The 18234-nt window shown below is 36.5% G+C and overlaps 1 protein-coding gene across 1 annotated transcript in view; it reads right to left on the reverse strand.

Annotated features, from left to right (window-relative positions):
• The window catches only part of DARS1 (aspartyl-tRNA synthetase 1), an 81019-nt gene that overhangs the window by 12716 nt on the left and 50069 nt on the right, over positions 1 to 18234 (reverse strand). The window contains exons 6-10 of the mRNA XM_007964857.3: positions 15199 to 15279; positions 14051 to 14110; positions 5015 to 5126; positions 3723 to 3857; positions 1340 to 1487 (exon numbers count right to left, since the gene is read on the reverse strand). Of these exons, the coding sequence (XP_007963048.1) occupies positions 1340 to 1487; positions 3723 to 3857; positions 5015 to 5126; positions 14051 to 14110; positions 15199 to 15279 (536 nt within the window). The remainder of the gene's footprint in view (positions 1 to 1339; positions 1488 to 3722; positions 3858 to 5014; positions 5127 to 14050; positions 14111 to 15198; positions 15280 to 18234) is intronic.

The raw sequence follows: 18234 nt of genomic DNA on the forward strand, positions 1-18234 counted from the left end.
TGCACCTCCGCCTCCTGGGTTCAAACGATTCCCCTGCCTCAGTCTTCCAAGTAGCTGGGATTACAGGTGCATGCCACCATGCACGGCTAATTTTTGTATTTTTAGTAGAGATGGGGTTTCGCTAAGTTGACCAGGTCGGTCTTGAACTTCTGACCTCAAGTGATCCACCCGACTCGGCCTCTCAAAGTTCTGGGATTACAGGCGTGAGCCACCGTGCCTGGCCAATTTCTACATTCTTAAACTTACTCATTAAGCTTGCAATGTAGTAAATAAAATTCGGATTTCTGAACTCTTTTAAAATACCAATGAAACATATCAAATACATCAATAAGGAATAAATTGCTGGCCTTCAAATAAAAATTTTTAATATGATCCTTTGTCAGTTATTAAAATGCTAGCTTAGACTATTATAGCTTACCTAATACTTGAAATATAGTCACGAATACAGAAAGAGGGAAAAATAGAGACTTTCTTAATCAACTTAACTCACTTCTATTTTCTTTTCCTATTTTCCCCATGTTAAACATCATCATAAGTAAACAACTTTCAATGACCTTTAAAGGGAAGAGCTCTTTGCCAGTTTTGAGGGTGTAGCTAAATGGACATTCTACATAATTCAATTTTCTGAACATCTAGAACACATCTAATATTTCTGTAAATGTTAATTCATCAGATCCAAATACGTTTAAACATCCCTTCAGTCTACTAGTTTCTAATCTTTACTGAGCACTCAATGTAAATATAAATTGATTTAAGAATTAACCATATTTGACCAGACTTAATTTACATGTCGACAGATTCAGCTGACTGAAGGAACTTTTTACCTTTGAGGTGGGTAATAATGCTATTTCCACTTAATGGCTGAGGAAACTGAGGCACAGAGTTAAATAATCTGCACAAGGCCCACACAGAGAAGCAGCAGAGCTGGGATTTGAACTCAGGCTATCTGGATGTTGCTGAATCTAACCTCTTAAGCATTACCCTCATACTATTTCCCTAACTATTAAAAGTAACATACGCTGTATTTCTGGAGACATTTGGGATGTCAGTATAAAGGAAACAAGGACAACAACAAAATACAGTTGGACTGTTCACGATGTGGTAAATTTACCAGCAAAATAGAGGTTAATTAGTTGAGTCCCCAAATGATTTGAATCCAGAAGCAGTATTCTGAGTGTGAATTTTTCCAACCAATTAAATGGATCATCTAACTGATAAATCTTTATATATATGTTCATAGAAACTTCGTTTGCATGTTTAAATTGAAGAATTTTTTTTTTTTAAAGAGCCCAAACTGATTTGAAGTTAAGTCCATCTAGGTGTATAAAATACTTTTTACCTTTCTTGAAGTCCTTTGAATATTTGTACCATGGTGTCAGCAATTTCTTCCATAACTTCATGGTAATGGTAATTAAAAGCCATTTCAATGTCCAAACCAACAAACTCAGTTAGATGTCTATGGGTATTAGAGTCTTCTGCTCTGAATACTGTGAATTTAATAAAAGAAATAAACAGCAAATACTGTTTTCAATTTTGGATAAATTGGGATTTAAATACAAAACTGTATTTAGTAGGATTTCAGTGGCATTATTTTCCTATTATAGGGCTGGAAGGACCTCTGATAAACCAGCTGTTTGCACATTCTCTTGGACAGCAAGTTCATTACAAACTCCTATGGTCATGCAATAAAAGCCGTACCAAATGTAAATTAGTAAGAGAGGTTCATGAGAACCCTGGGGGAATGTAAGATCCTGAGGTGTCTTCTCAATATTTAAAAATATATTCGATTATGACCAAGACAGTGAGTTCTTCTCAATTTTATTAAAACCTGACTCAAACTAAGTGAAACTCTACAAATAAAGTAACATACATATTCCATTTAACTACAGTAGTCATTTACAGGAATATTAGTGATGTGAAAGATGAGTCGAGCTACAGTCAGGAAGACTGGACAGGAGGAAAAGGCACTGAGGATATTACGAGCCACTAGCTCAGTCCAGCTAATATCCAGTCCAGACTTAATATCCTCAGTGCCTTTTCCTCCTGCCCGGTCTTCCTGACTCTAGCTCGACTCATCCTTCACATCACTAATATTCCTATAACACATTCTTGCTCAGAAACTTACAGTGGTTCCCAAATGACTACTGTAGTTAAGACATAAAATGACAAAAAAAAAAAAAAAAAAAAAAAAAACCCTAAAACCTTTATGCTTTCATAAGTTAATCCTAACCTATATTTCTCACTTCTTAATACTAACTTGTCTTATTTTGTTTTCTTGTGTAGTTCTTGCTCTTTACTTACTCTGCTTCCCGTCTAGAACGCCATCTCTGTTGTCTACATATCCTACTCTGTCCTTAAAGCACATCTCAGTTTGAATTTTCTTTTATGGTGACTCTAGCACACTCTGTTTTCTCTCTTTTTATACTTACTATTTATACTACATAATTAACACCCATTTGCTGATTGTATAGGACAATCTGATTATTCGTTGTGAAAATTATTTGATTATTCCCTATGACTGTGATACATATGCATGTCTTACTCAGTCTTGGGAGCAGGCTACAATGTTGATTCCCTTATCACTCAAAGCATGGTCGGGAAATGAGCAGCATCAACAATACCCAGGAACTTGTGAGAACTGCAGAATCTCAGGCCTCTCCCCAGATCTACTGATAAGAATCTGCATTTTAACAAGATCTCCAGGTAATCTGTGTGCATATTAACATTTGAGAAGTGCTGGCTGGTTCTTCTTTTATGTACATGGTACCTAGCACAAGGTTATATAAGCAGCAGGTGTTCAACAAATAACTAGTTAATAAATTCAGAAAATTAAGACCCTTAATGATCTTGCTAGTTTCTCTATTAGCAGGTATTTAATTTTTATTAAGCTATCAAAAAAGATATATAAAATAACTTGGTAAGTTTTAAAGAATAAAGTAAAACTGCTTTTCAAAGAATAAAGTAAAACTGCTTTTCACTTATAATTAGCTCCAAAAAAGAAACTGCCATATGATTATGTGCCTGTGCTTGACTTTTAGCAAACATTTCTTAAAAACCGTATTAATATAATTTATTAAATATATGATATTTGTTAGTAGTTTCTAATGGATATAGCACATTACCAATAGTAAGGACAATACAAACAAAATAGTGAAACAGAACAGCTCTGGAATAAAATTGATAGCAAATTAGAGGTACACTGTAAACTTACAAGAGTAAGAAGTTATAAAGGACAAAAACATATATTACTTTGGCCACTGCAACTACCTGCTCTTTACTGCTGATAGGGAGCTGAAAAGAGTCCAAATGGGAGCTAATTCTGTTCTAACTGCATGTAGGTATATTAAAATATATACTTAGGTATATTTCAGATGGTGTATATTTTCAAAAAAATGCATTTTTACAATGATATATTCTCAAGATAAAAATTTTCTTCAGCATTCCTCTGTAAGAATACATAATGCTTACAACTGTATTCACATGGAACGATGCTCAACTGTTTAAAGTACTATTGACATTATTATTATTATTATTATTTTTTGGAAAATGTCTACCCAAATATATTATCATTCTACCTCAAAGTCTAACATTTGTGTAGTCAGCAGATAAAATAATTTAAGCTTTCAAAGTGTCTGTACATTATATAAGTAAAATGTATTTCTAACATTGTAACTACTGCACAATTAATGAACTTGGATAAAACATAATTGCCAAAATCTTACCTGGTCCAATACAGAAAACCTTCTCAAAATCAGCACAAATGCACATTTGCTTATATAGCTGTGGGGACTGAGCCAGGTATGCATTATTTTTAAAATATGACACAGTAAAAACATTGGCTCCTCCTTCACTGGCAGCTGAAATGTAAACATTTATATTTACATTATTATAATCAATTGTAAGCTTATCAATGCAAACTTCTAGTTAAAAAGTTTATACTCAGGTAGTTCACTTTAAGAAAAACTGGAAAATGAAGAATTGTGGCTAAATCATAGTCTATGTATGTCTTCTTCTATGTGATTCTAAATAGTTTATATTTAAACCAGATTTACTTCTTTGGCTACGCTTTTATTTCACTTCTGTGGATATATATGCTCCCTTTCTGCATCAATTTCAAAACTATTAAAGCCCCTTTGGAGCTGTAAAAAAATTTTTTTTAAATGAAAAAAGATATTCTTCATCATTTTTCCCTTTTTAAAAAAATTTCCCCAGCAGCTGGAATAATCATTTTTCTAATTATTAAGAATACAATGTTCAATTTTGAATTTGTAACAAAATGCCATTTGTAACACACTTTCTCGTGTTAAACAAATCTAAAAAGGGTAAAATGATTAAGACAAGATTCTCATACAAGAGTAAGAATTAGCCAAGCGCAGTGGCTCACATCTGTAATCCTAGCATTCTGGGAGGCCGAGACGAATGACCTCAGGTTGGGAGTTCAAGACCAGTCTGACCAACATGGAGAAACCCTGTCTCTACTAAAAATACAAAATTAGCAGGGTGTGGTGGCACATGGCTATACTCCCAGCTACTCGGGAAGCTGAGGCAGGAAAGTCGCTTGAACCTGGGAGGTTGCGGTGAGCCGAATTCACAACACTGCACTCCAGCCTGGGCAACAAGAGCGAAACTCCGTCTCAAAAAAATTTACCCATCATTAGTATTTACTGATTTTACAATGTAGTTTATACAAAACAAAACTGCAATACTAATTTCAAAAGAAATCTATATAATGAAGTAGTTCCTGGTGTAACTTCTGTAACAGGAATCTTGCTTTGTGTGTTACTACCTCACTTTACAATCATTATCACAAAATGACTCTTGGAATAAGAAAATGTACTTATTAATGTTGGTGATATATGATTGTTGCTATGTAAGATGGTCTTCAAAATAGTAGTCTCATGGCAATAAACCTTAATGGACACTCAGATTCTCAAGTTAAAAATTTTATTAATATAAAGCAACTCTGGGGCTAGCAAATTTATTTTTAAAAATTGAGAAATATTTTGAAGCTTACCTGAAATAATTTTAGGAGTTTGGATTTCCACAAAACCTTTGTTAATTAAAGTTTCTCGGAAGAGATGGCAGATGCCAGACTGGAGACGGAAGACTGCCTGACTAGTTGATGTCTAGAAGACAGTAATAAAATCTAATTAAATCGACACACTTAATTACTAAGCACTAACTCTGTGGGCTAGGCACTGTGGAAGCCTAACAAGTCTTGCTTTTTTTTTTTTTTTTTTCTTTTTTTATGGAGTCTCACTGTCGCCCAGGCTGGCGTGCAGTGGTGCAGTCTTGGCTCACTGCAAGCTCCGCCTCCCGGGCTCACGCCATTCTCCTGCCTCAGTCTCCCGAGTAGCTTGGGACTACAGGCGTCCACCACCACGCCTGGCTAATCTTTTGTATTTTTAGTAGAGACGGGGTTTCACCATGTTAGCCAGGATGGTCTCGATCTCCTGACCTTGTGATTCGCCCGCCTCAGCCTCCCAAAGTGCTGGGATTACAGGCGTGAACCACCGCACCCGGCCACAATTCTTGCTTTCAACGTTTTTAAATTCTAATAATTGGGAAGAGGACAAAATGACACAAATAAATACAAGGTAAAAAGACATGCTGGAATATAATGACTATATATGATCATATAAAAGTATTTCACCAGAAATGCTTAGTGAGCAGAGGTTTTAATTTGTAGGAATTCCATGAAAGAAAAATATTTCTTAACAATTAGTGAAACAACTTACTTGTGATGGTCTTATTGCTTTTTTTAAAGGCCACCCATAAAGTGAGACATAGCAATGTTTGTGCAGCATATTAATGTTCTAAGTAAGATTTTGGTATTTGACAATAAATGAATAAAAACCATGTATTTTTATTTTAACCATTACAACAATACAATTGCAGATACTTGTGTATTTGTTCAATTAGATTAAGAAATTAAAAAGAAAAAAAATGCAGTAAAAGGGGACGGCATCCCATGACACTGACTTCCAATGTGGTACATAAAACAATAGTAGTACTCCAACTGTCCACCACAGTCACCTGTTTCTATTTTCTCTCTTTCCCTCCTTTCTTTCTCAGTTTCTCTGGTCCTTCTAATTTACTTTTAGCCTCAATCAGTTGCGATGGTGACCAGAAAGCTCTAGAGGTAATTATCTCTACTTTAACGTTTGTCCACTTCTCTGGTCAAAGGAAGTGACTTCTTATCTTTAGGTCTTGGCTTATTATATTTTTTTAAAATAGCTATCCTATGGCTAGATAGGTGTTTAGTAAAACGTGACCTCAAACCACTAAGTTAGCTGTGAATAACTGAGTTAGGTGAAGAAGCTGTCTTCTTAGTCTCATTACAAGAATTTCAATTACTTCTCCCACACCAAAGGGCTCACCCCTTCTGCATTTACACAGTAGTACCCTGTGAAAACACTGTTAATGATGGAATGATTACATTTCTTTCACTCTAAAGAATAATATTGAAATAACCTTGAATTTCTGCAGATCAGATAAAAACATTCATGTAAAGTGATCATATTTAAGTAACATTATTTTATAACTTACATTCCAAGTTACAAATCAGTTTCTCATAACCAACAATGAAAACCATTTAAAAGGTCTTTATAATTTATTAGATTATTTACTTATTCATTTTCAAGATGTCTACATTTACGCTATAGAAAAATACTTGCGTTTTTTTTCACATTATGTGGTTTAGTGAAACATTTGGTTCATCCAATCAAAACAAATGGCATAATCTTCTGCTTTCAAAAACCTAGTGACCTATTTAGCAAAAAGCTGCTTCACTGTTACTGACATATGTACAGAGATGTATTTTACTTCAGAATATATTAAGAGGGTCACTGAATACATTTTATTGCCGTTTGCCTCTTAGCTAGTTCAACTAAACTTGGCTCACTGCAACCTCTGCCTCCTGGGTTCAAGCGATTCTCCTGCGTCAGCCTCCCGAGTAGCTAGGATTATAGGTGCCCGTCAACATGCCAAGCTAATTTTTGTATTTTTAGTAAAGACTGGGTTTCACCATGTTGGCCAGGTTGGTCTTGAACCCCTGACCTCAGGCGATCTGCCCGGCCTCCCAAAGTGCTGGGATTACAGGTGTGAGCCACGACGCCTGGCCTAAACTCACTTCGACATCTTGCTAAGTGGAAATTCAACTTATGAACTGGTTGTCATAGATTATTTAATATGAATAGAAATTTCACCAATTATGGTTTTTAAAAAACTGTACTTCTTCACTTCCTGATTGTATAAACAAGTATGTTAATGTGTAAATTAACATACTTGTTAATTTACAAGTATGTTAGTATGGATCTGTCATATATAAAAAAATAATTTTTTTCTCATTAGTTTCTTCAAGGCACTTGCTAATTGCTAGGAACACAGGCACCTATTTGATTAGATAGTGAACAGTTATTCACATGACAATTCTAATACATCCTAATTTCCACCTAGCATTTACATACTGGAGAATATTTTCTAGCAGATTCTAGCTTTTAAATGGTTTAATTTGAAAACCACCACTCAAAGCAGAGGTGGATGGAAAAAGAATTAAACAAGAAGGAATTACTAAATATAAGATGTTCTTTAAAAGTAAATAACAAGGAAGAAAAATATTCTTCAACTATTTTGATTATGTATCTTACTAGTAAGAATATCCATTACTGCAAAGAGAATCACACTGTGCGAGCAAATTCAGACTAGCTGTCTCTGCTGGTTGGAACAAGACAAAGAAGTAAGATTAGTATCCTGTAAACTCTCTAACTTTGCTCAGAGGAAAATACTGTCCTCAGGCCCAGGTTGGTCAGTTAATTTAGCAGAGGAAGAGTACTAAGCAGACTACATCAGAGTCTGAGAAACTTTTTGTAAGTACTTCTGGGTTGTCTTTCTACATTTATTCCTCCTTCAAAAAGCATTATCACTACATGAGAGAACAACACAACATAGTTAAAATAAGAAATGGTAACAGTATTTTTTCTTTTCCTGGTCAAAACAAGACACTTTGGGTAGAACACATCTAAAGAGAAACAAAATCAATTTTTTATAGACTCATTTTCAAGCTCTTTCCCTATTACATATTGATTACTACAACTGACTTCTATACAAGTATAAGAATTTGCTGGTTAAGGTAAAAATCAACAATGACCCAACTTATCAGTAATATTACAGAGTGTATGTAACAAAATAAAAGTATGTTTAATAGGGTAATTATGTATTAACTCTATCTCAAATTAAATGCTTCTAAAATATAGTACATAAAGTGAAAGCAACATATGTTAATTTCAGTGCAAATATATAACAACCTTATTTTCAATTGACAAAGAATGTACAAATACCCGATATATTTAATTTATCATTACTATACTTACCCTTACCTTAAGATACATAAATGAACAGGAAAAAGGCTTTATCATTTAAGTTATAAACCATACTAATAATATTAGTTTCCTTAATGTTTAAATCTAAAAATTGTTTTGGGTCAAACAAATAATACCATAATATGTGAAAAAATAATACTTCCTCCTCACTCATTAAACAAATATTTATTATATGCTCCTGGCACTGGGCTAGGTGTTAGATGATAACAGTGATTACAGAGGGCATGAGGTAGAAGACAAACTAAACAGAAAGCAGAAAACTAATTTTTCTACACTTAAAAAAAATTACTTTTAAGCCGGACACGGTGGCTTAAGCCTGTAATCCCAGCACTTTGGGAGGCCGAGACGGGTGGATCACGAGGTCAGGAGATCGAGACCATCCTGGCTAACACGGTGAAACCCCGTCTCTACTAAAAAATACAAAAAACTAGCCGGGTGAGTTGGCGGGCGCCTGTAGTCCCAGCTACTCGGGAGGCTGAGGCAGGAGAATGGCGTAAACCCGGGAGGCGGAGCTTGCAGTGAGCTGAGATCCGGCCACTGCACTCCAGCCTGGGCGACAGAGCGAGACTCTGTCTCAAAAAAAAAAAAAAAAAAAAAAAAAAAAAAAATTACTTTTAGAAAAACAAAATGAAAAACCCAGTCCTTGAACTTTAGTTCTAAAAAAGCCTGACATTCCTTACATTAAAATAGTTATTTTTAAATTCTATAGCAAACTTCCCAAAAGTATGGTTATTAAAATTAAAACACTGCTATTCTGTATTATGCAAAAGATCTGAAATAAGGGGAAAGAATATTCTGCATTTATAGAATTCCTTTCCCTGAGGTCCTCATAGCACTAGAAAGCAAAATTATATCTTTTGTGGAGAAGAGAGGCAGGTATATGGAGAGAAGTAAGGGTGTTGGGAGAAAGAATTCCAATAGAAGACAAAAATGCAAACAAACCCAAACTTTATAAAGCAATCTTTAATAGTATTTAGCTCCTTACAATTCTCACAACAAATTACTTCCATGCTGTATGAGACTTGTAGCTTTTAAAAATACCTATTTAAGTTATCAACTAAACTATACCCACTACATCTTTTGCTTTTAATGGCTGCAGAGAATCCCTGTTTATGGTTTATCAGGTTACAGAGACACTACCGTGAAGTTGGACTAGGGGTCAGGAGAGATAGTAGAAAAGACAGTGGGAAAGACATTTCTAAACTGGTATCCGATTTAATTCCAAAGAGAACTATTATTTTTAAAAATCAGATTTATGTAGACTCCCCCCATTTTTTTTTGAGATGGAGGCTTACTCTGTTGCCCAGCCTGGAGTGCAGTGCTAACTGCAACCTCTGCCTCCTGGGTTCAAGTGATTCTCCTGCCTCAGCTTCCTGAGTAGCTGGGACTACAGGCACTGCCTGGCTAATTTTTTGTATTTTTAGTAGAGATGGGGTTTCACCATGTTGGCCAGGCTGGTCTTGAACTCCTGATCTCAAGTGATCCACCCGCCTCAGCCTCCCAAAGTGCTGGGATTACAGGCATGCGCCACTGTGCCTGGCCTGATTTATGCAGAATTTCTTTTTCCTTCTTTTCTTTTTTTGAGACGGAATTTCTTTCTTGTCACCCAGGCTGGAGTGCAATGGTGTGATCTTGGATCACGGCAACAACCTCTGCCTCCCCGGTTCAAGCGATTCTCCTGCCTCAGCCTCCTGAGTAGCTGGGATTACAGGTGTCTGCCACCACGCCCGGCTAATTTTTGTATTTTAAACAGAAATGGGGTTTCACCATGTTGGCCAGGCTGGTCTTGAATTCCTGACCTCAAGTGATCCACTGCGCTGGCCAGAATTATGTAGAATTTCTACTCAAACAAAAGTAATCTCTGTGAGAAAGAATCCGAACTGTCTGCAATTGCTATTATATTACTGTAACAGGGGAATTCCAGTTGTATGTGTTCAGGTTAACTCTGTGTCAAGACATTCCAACACATATCCATTCATTCTAATGTATGACAAAAACGCTAGCCGATCAAGTATGTATGTCCTATGGAGGGACCCTGTGATACACAGCAGTGCTGAGCACCCTTAAAATATTTTTCTAATTGATGTATTGGTCTTGAGGTCAACAGTTACCACATCCCTGAGGATACCTCCCTTGACTATTTCAGACTATCCAGATCTACTTTCAAAGAACTCCTATAGCTGTGGTGATCAAACACCTATCATTTTCATGGCAGCCCCGAGTTCCCAATTTTCTGTCCACTGCTGACACAAACCAGCATTTCTTTAACTTGTCTTTTGCCTTCTACTATCATTTCTGTCTACTGGGTATCTCTCATACTAGTACTTAATATTTTCCTTTAAATCAGGTTTTAAAACTTAACTAATTCCAAGCAATAATATCCATGAAAACATGGTTTTATTTGCTGGTTATATTGTATAGCTATTAAAATAAAAAATGTTCATCTGTTTAACACCCAGAAATCACTGTGTACCTCTGGTGGTAAAGCTACCATACTTGGGAAAACACTGCAAAACCACTGAAATGTCATAAAAGTTTCAATATATTGGCATCAAAAAGTAAAAAACTTCTCTTAAAGAGTTGAGATTTTAATTTTTAGTTTGGAAAATATGTATTGAAAGTAATGAGCTAGGCGATGTGTTAGAAGATGGGCTCTTGATATTATCTAATTTTTCTTTGTTTCAGCGTTTTGTGGCTTTGTTAACAGAAAGTTTCAGGGAGATATGGCAAACAGGCTTATTTTCAATCAGTTAGTGGAGGCTGCCCTGAGTGCTGTGTGGCTACTTTAAGCTCATCAAGAATAATATGTATGTGGTATGTTGTGACTGATTGGGGGCATTTGCCAAGAATGTAATTCTTTTCTCTTGGACACACTGTTAACCCCTTAACTCATGTACTTGCCTTGACTTAAGGGATTAACAATCTGTCCAAGAGAAAAGAATGGTGAAGACAAAGATGACCAATTTCAAAACAAAAATATGTAATTGATAAGATGAAATCACACCCTAATAGCAGATACTTTTCATTCATTAACCCACAGGGTCAAAGTAGGGTTCATTGGTGAACAATAAAATATATGCTCAGATAGCTATTTCTTAATCCCTGCATGCCACAATATACCTAAACATTCAGGAAAAAAATGTTACAGAATTACATAGTAGGAGCTATTTGATACTGTGATTTCAGAGGTAGCACTGAGGATAATGTGGTGTATTAGCAAATGAAGGGAACTTTAGGAAAGCCATGGGGTCTCAAGGGTTAGGTTGCCCATGAGTCCTGAATTGTCTATTCCCTTGGCATGTGAAACCGAGTAGCAAAAAAGAGCTGATGATTCACCTTTAAAGATGGCTCAGTTTCTATGCTTACCTGGCAACCCAAGGGAGGGCATCCCTATTAAGGAGACCTCACACTACTAGTCTTATCTCCCCAACAAAATGATGTGTTCTTTGAAGGTGACCAATATATATTCCACAGGATAAGAAACCTGTAATATGAACATAATAAATATTCTGTAGACTAGCTATAGTACAGGGGGTCTAGATAAAGAAATAGACTGTAATTTTGAACCAACTAAAGTAATCCATTCATATTTGGGAAAAGTACTTAAACAATGATTCTCAAGAGGGAAGACTAACATTTACTCCTAGGACAACCTTCACCTGTACCTTAGAGTGAGGTGAAATAAAGGGAACAATTCTGATCTAAAGGGAACTCTCTTGAATAGATTCCCAGAAAACCTTCCTAACAACCTGCTAACCTATGAGGATGAAGCTAATTTGCCGTGCCAATCCGGAATATGAGCTATGTGAGTGCTATGCACGAAAAGGGTGCCAAAGACATTTTAATCCACTTTTCTAGGAATGAAAATTGCTTTAACCTTCTTGGGGGCTGGAAAGTGAAGTAGTTTTAATCAGGGCACCTGCCTGGAAAGTTCAGAGAGAAAACAATTCATCTATGAGAAAAAAGTTAGGCTACACTAGAACCTAAAGAAGGATATATCTTGGAACATTCATATTATAGAAGAAGAGTGGCAAATTTGCCTTTTATTTTCAAATTCTTTAACCCTTGACTTTGCTGAGAGTCTATGAAAAGAACTAGTTGGGGACTAAATTATATAGTAGTTTATTTTTTATTTGTTGAGACAGGATCTTACTCTGTTGCCCAGGCTGGAGTGCAGTGGTACAAACACAGCTCACTGCAGACTCAACCTCATGGGCTCAAGCAATCCTCTTGCTTCAGCCACCTGAGTAGCTGGGACCATGGATGCATGCCAACATACTTGGCTAATTTTTAATTTTTTTGAGGAGACAGGGGTCTCGTCATGTTGCCCAGGCTGGTTTCAAATTCCTGCGCTCAAGCATTCTTCCCACCTCAGGCTCCCAAACTGTTGGGATTACAGGTGTGAGCCACTGCACCCAACCAAGACAGTAGTTTAGAAGGAATCTGAGGTGCTTAAAACCTTAAAGTGACTAATGTACACAATGTCTCCCAAAATGTAAAGTTAAGGTAAGAGTTAAACATGTGAATGCTTGCAAGGGCCAAATAACATGAATGAATGAAATGAATGATATTTGCCGGGTGGTGCAGGGCAAAGCAAAAGACAGTGTAAGAAACCTGTATATGTCCCATCTAGCATGCTAGTTCATGTGCCAGATTCTCCTCTTTTTAAGAAGTGTCATCCAGATTTTAATATGAAAACCCATTTTTTCAATGGTGGTAATGAATTTAAACAAAACAAAACAACCCAAAACCCAAAAACTCCTCAGGCCAACTTCTAGAGGCACGAACCAATAATAACTTGTGTGAACAACTAGCAAGGACAAATAAATACAGAATGATGTCTCACTCCTGTGGCCAACATACATGAAAAACCTGAGGTTCTAGGTAGTATCAAGAGGACTTTGGATTACTGCTTGCTTTTCCTACACAAATTAAAATGGAAAAGGTAAAAGACAAAAGGCAAATAATTAGGAATAACACGAGTAAATAATAAGGGTAGACTCACATGATGGTAGAAGAGCCAAGAAGAACTCTTAAGGTGACAAAAAATTTGAGCTTCAGGTAGAATATTTAAGTAAAAAAGGAAGATGTGGTCAAAATATTAAGAAAGAAAGATGCAATGGTTTTACTACAATGATGATGAAACCACTAAACTCTCTTTCACTTGCAACCAAACCAGAAAGGGAAACAGGAGACCCATGAGACTACTGCATAAACCACTAGGGCCAACTGCTTGTACATTTTTAATTTGGTGCTCCAATCAAACTCAAAGGATTGAAGCATTAATTACTCATCTCCACCTGGTCGATCTAAAATGTGCATGTAATTTTTTTCATAACTTTGTAGTGATATTAATGGTTATGTTTCTACTTCCTGAATAACTTGTTTAAAAAAGATACCACCTGGAAGCAAGATCATTTACTGCCTTCAAATTCATCTGACATTTTAAAACAAAGCAAGTCAATATCCTGTTAACTAGTATTTAACTGTTCCTGTTGCCTGCAGTTCTTTTTAGGGGAAGGTCAGTCAGAAAAGTAAATTGTTTCCTGTATTATCATACTTACAGTCAGGCAAATACCATTAGCTTTATAAGCCTGAGACAGGTATGGTATCCCTGACCCTCTCAATTGCGGCCTGATTGCTTCACTTAATAAATAAATTAGGCATACCCTAAGATCAATGACTCTGTTGTCTAATCTTGTATCCTGGTTAACAGTAGCTCTTCCTTCCTAAAAAAAGAAGAAAAGAAAAAAACAAATTTTACTAATATTTTGAAGAGCACAAAAAATACTTTCAGAAGTCATATTTACTTTTAATTGAGCAGGATGTTTGTTAATACTATGCCCCAAAATCTCAGGGATCTCAAATAATGGTAGAAACACAAAGTGCGGCCAGAGAGAAGTTAACATTAAAAGAGAGATGGAAAGAAGACAAAGAATTAACAGATATTAATGGTTTCTTTCCCTCCTCCACCCCTCAAAGCCTTGCCTCATTATTAGGATATAAGAAAAATTCACCACCCGCTTCTTCATTGATTCCTGGATTTAACCTGCTAGCCCAAGGGTGAAGGAACAGATAAAAACTGACATAGAGTAGTGGTTCTCAAAATGTGGTCTGGGGAGCAGTGAAGGTGCCTGAGACTTTCCGGGAGTTGATGAAGTCAAACTTACTTTTTCATTATAATACTTTTTCTTTCTCACTCTTCATGAGTATACTGAGCAGTTTTCTAAAGATTCTATGATGTGTATTCATCACAATAGAATGAATGCAGAAGCAATATGAGAATAGACAACTAGTTGTTGTCTATTAAGCCAGAAATTACAAAGAACCGTGGTTATATAAACAGAATGTCATCTGAAGGATGAGGTAGCTGAGTGGTTAAGGCAATGGACTGCTAAATACAATGTCACTCTAACAATAATTATTTTTTGCTTTGGACAACTGTAATTTTTTCATAAAATGTTATTAGCTTCATGATTTGCATAATACTACATATGCCAACATGCATGCAATGTATACATAATTTTAAATAAATATTTAAAAATGTGTTTTAATTCCCAATACTATAAATATTGATATATATACACCAATAAAAACAAAAGCTTGTAGGGTTCTCAATTATTTTTAACAATGTAAAAGGCATCTCGATACCAAAAGGTTTGAGAATTGCTGATTTTAACAGTAAATTTAAATAACAGTTGGAGCTCACAATCACTTCACAGGCACCCTTAGTACAAAAGTAGGGCATCAGGTTTTCAATGTTTTGCAAACTAAATATACAGAGGAAGCATAATATTTCATAAGTAGAATTTTTTACCTCTTCTCCTTCCGCCTCAGGCCGAACAGCATCATCCAGCTGCAGGGGCAGGCGGGGTTCAGCCAAACTGATCACATAAATCTGAAAGTGAGAGATTGCCAAAAATAGTAGAAAGCACACAAAATCTGCATCCTTTGCTTAAAAAACAATCTACAGTTGACTTAAGCATGAAGCAATGTTTGCATACATCTTTAATTGAAACTACTTGCTGAAATCAAACAAGATGATACAGGTTTTTTCACCTTGATGATGTGTTTAAAATGAGGATAATATTTTTTGCCTACCTCTATGGTTGTTAGAACAGTCAAATAAGATAACAGATATAAAAATTATTTGTAAATTCTAAGATGCCTACCAACGTAATAAGTAATGACTGGGGTGTAGGCACTGGCTTACGGTCTAGCTATGTCAAAAAAGCTGTGGTTAGGGGTTGGTGCTGTGGCTCACACCTGCAATCCCAGCACTTAGGAAGGCTGTGGTGGGTTGATCACTTGAGCCCAGGAGTTCGAGACCAGGCTGAGCAACATGGTGAAACCCCGTCTCTGCAAAAAATACAAAAATTAGTCAGGCATGGTGGCACGTGCCTAAAATCCCAGCTACTTGGGTGGCTGCGGCAGAAGGATCACTTGAACCTGGAAGGCCTCTGCCTTCCAGTGAGCCAAGATCGTACCACACTGCAGTCTGGATGATAGAGTGAGACCCTGTCTCAAAAAAACAAAAACAGAAACAAAAACAAACATAAACACAAAAAAGCCATTTTCAGGGAAATCACTTAATCTCAGAGTTTCAATTAAAATAAAGCCTGCTACAAGAATCAAACAGAATAGGCCAGGCGCGGTGGCTCACACCTGTAATCCCAGCACTTTGGGAGGCTGAGGCGGGTGGATCATGAGGTCAGGAGTTCGAGACCAGCTGACCAACATGGTGAAACCCTGTATCTGCTAAAAATACAAAAATTAGCAGGCTGGTGGCACATGCCTGTAATCCCAGTTACTCAGGAGCCTGAAGCAGGAGAATCGCTTGAACCCGAGAGCAGAAGGGTTGTGATGAGCTGAGATCATGCCATTGCACTCCAGCCTGGGCAAAATAAGCAAAACTTCATCTCAGAAAACAAACAAACAAACAAAAATCAAACAGAATAATAAATGTGAAAACACTTCAGTCATGTGAAGGAGCAATTAACATATGACTTGTTGTTGTTATTATTATTAGTTTTGAGATGGAGTACTACTCTGTCACCCAGGCTGGAGTGCAATGGTGTGGTCTTGGCTTACTGCAATCTCTGTCTCCCAGGTTCAAGTGATTCTCCCACCTCAGCCTCTCGAATAGCTGGGACTACAGGCATGTGCCACCACACAGGCTAATTTTTGTATTTTTAGTAGAGACGGTGTTTCACTATGTTGGCCAGGCTGGTCTCGAACTCCTGACCTCAGGTGATCCGCCCACCTTGGCTTCCCAAAGTGCTGGGATTACAGGCGTGAGCCATCACGCCTGGCCACCTTGTTATTATTAACAGCATTTGGCCAGTGCCACTGCCACTGCCACTACTAGGACCAAATTCAGTCCAGCTCTGCTACACTTCTTTTCTCGTTCTTTCTCCTTTCAAGTCCCCTTCATTGCTCTCTCTCATGTTACATATGTTACATATATCTCATTTCCTGTCAGTCTCCTGGTTAGGAAATGCCCTAGAGGATGTTCCTTTATGTTGTCAAAATTCCTCAATATTCACTCACACTAATTTCACATTTTAGTGATAAAAAGCAACTGGATAATAAAGACCGAGCTAGAGTCTTTTGCTCTTTATTTTTCTGGTTACCTTTAAAAAGCATACTACCGTATTAGTTAACCCAAACTATGTCTCGAAAACCTGCTAAAGCACAAACAGGAAAAATACCTTATTTAGTTACTTCAGGAAAAGTAACTAGTTGGCAGGTCAATATTGGCATTCAGCTGAGATACCCCAAGAAATAGTGTAGGAAACTTTAGTATTCCTTATTATAAAATAGAATTATTTGTCACCACTCCCCTCCCTAAACCCAAATTCTAGGATTCCCTTTGACAAGTTAACAGAAACTTGATCTCCAATCCAAATTGGAGAACTGAAGAGCTGCTACTTCTACTTTTATAACTAGTGGGAATTCATCATCCTCTTTACTATACCATGAGTACTCTGACCCCAGAGTCTTCACATAGTGCTTGGCACAAAGTACCTATCAACAGTAATTGCTGGCTGAATAAATAAATAAGTGATAAAGCAAAGTCATTACTTATATAAGATTCTACTTAGTATGTAATACTTCATTCTTTGTGAAATACTTTATAATTATTTTTATTATGGCAAAATTTGTAAGCTCTTTAGGCTTATAATTTATTCATATTTATTGTACACATCTAGATAATATTAAAACTACATTTGCTTCTAGTAGAAAAATAGAAGTACATATACACACACACACACCTTTTTTTTTTTTTTTTTTTTTTTTTGAGACAGGGTCTTGCTCTGTCACCCAGGCTAGAGTGCAGTGGTGTGATCATAGCTCACTGTAACCTCTAACTCCTGGACTCAAGTGATCCTCCCACCCTGGCCTCCCAAAGCACTGGGATAACAGGTATAAGCCACCACATCTGGCCAAATTTTCTTTATTCAAGTACTGAAAACGATGTGTTACTTAGAAGATGTGGAAGTTATCTTTCTTGGTCAGCATAAATGGGTTTATTCATTTATCTTTATTCTTACTCTTTGTCAGTTTGTCTTTACTAGGTTACAAACTTCCTGGTGGGGTTGGTTCAAGATGAGACTTACACAAAGACAACAAAGTCATTTGTCAAATTAGGTCAGTAAAAACTACAAGGTTTTCTAAGTCTTGAAGAGTTCCAGGACAATCAATTCCAGTTAAATACAATATTACTCTTAAATTAATAAGTACATATGGGCCTATCTCTGAATCTGTCTGCCTGTTGTTCTGACTGACTCTTACATATGCTCATGCATGTGCACATGGATCAGGGTGAGAAGAGGCCATGCTGTCTTAAAGA

This window comes from Chlorocebus sabaeus, chromosome 10 (assembly GCF_047675955.1).
Source record: "Chlorocebus sabaeus isolate Y175 chromosome 10, mChlSab1.0.hap1, whole genome shotgun sequence".
In the NCBI taxonomy this organism is placed as follows: Eukaryota; Metazoa; Chordata; class Mammalia; order Primates; family Cercopithecidae; genus Chlorocebus; species Chlorocebus sabaeus.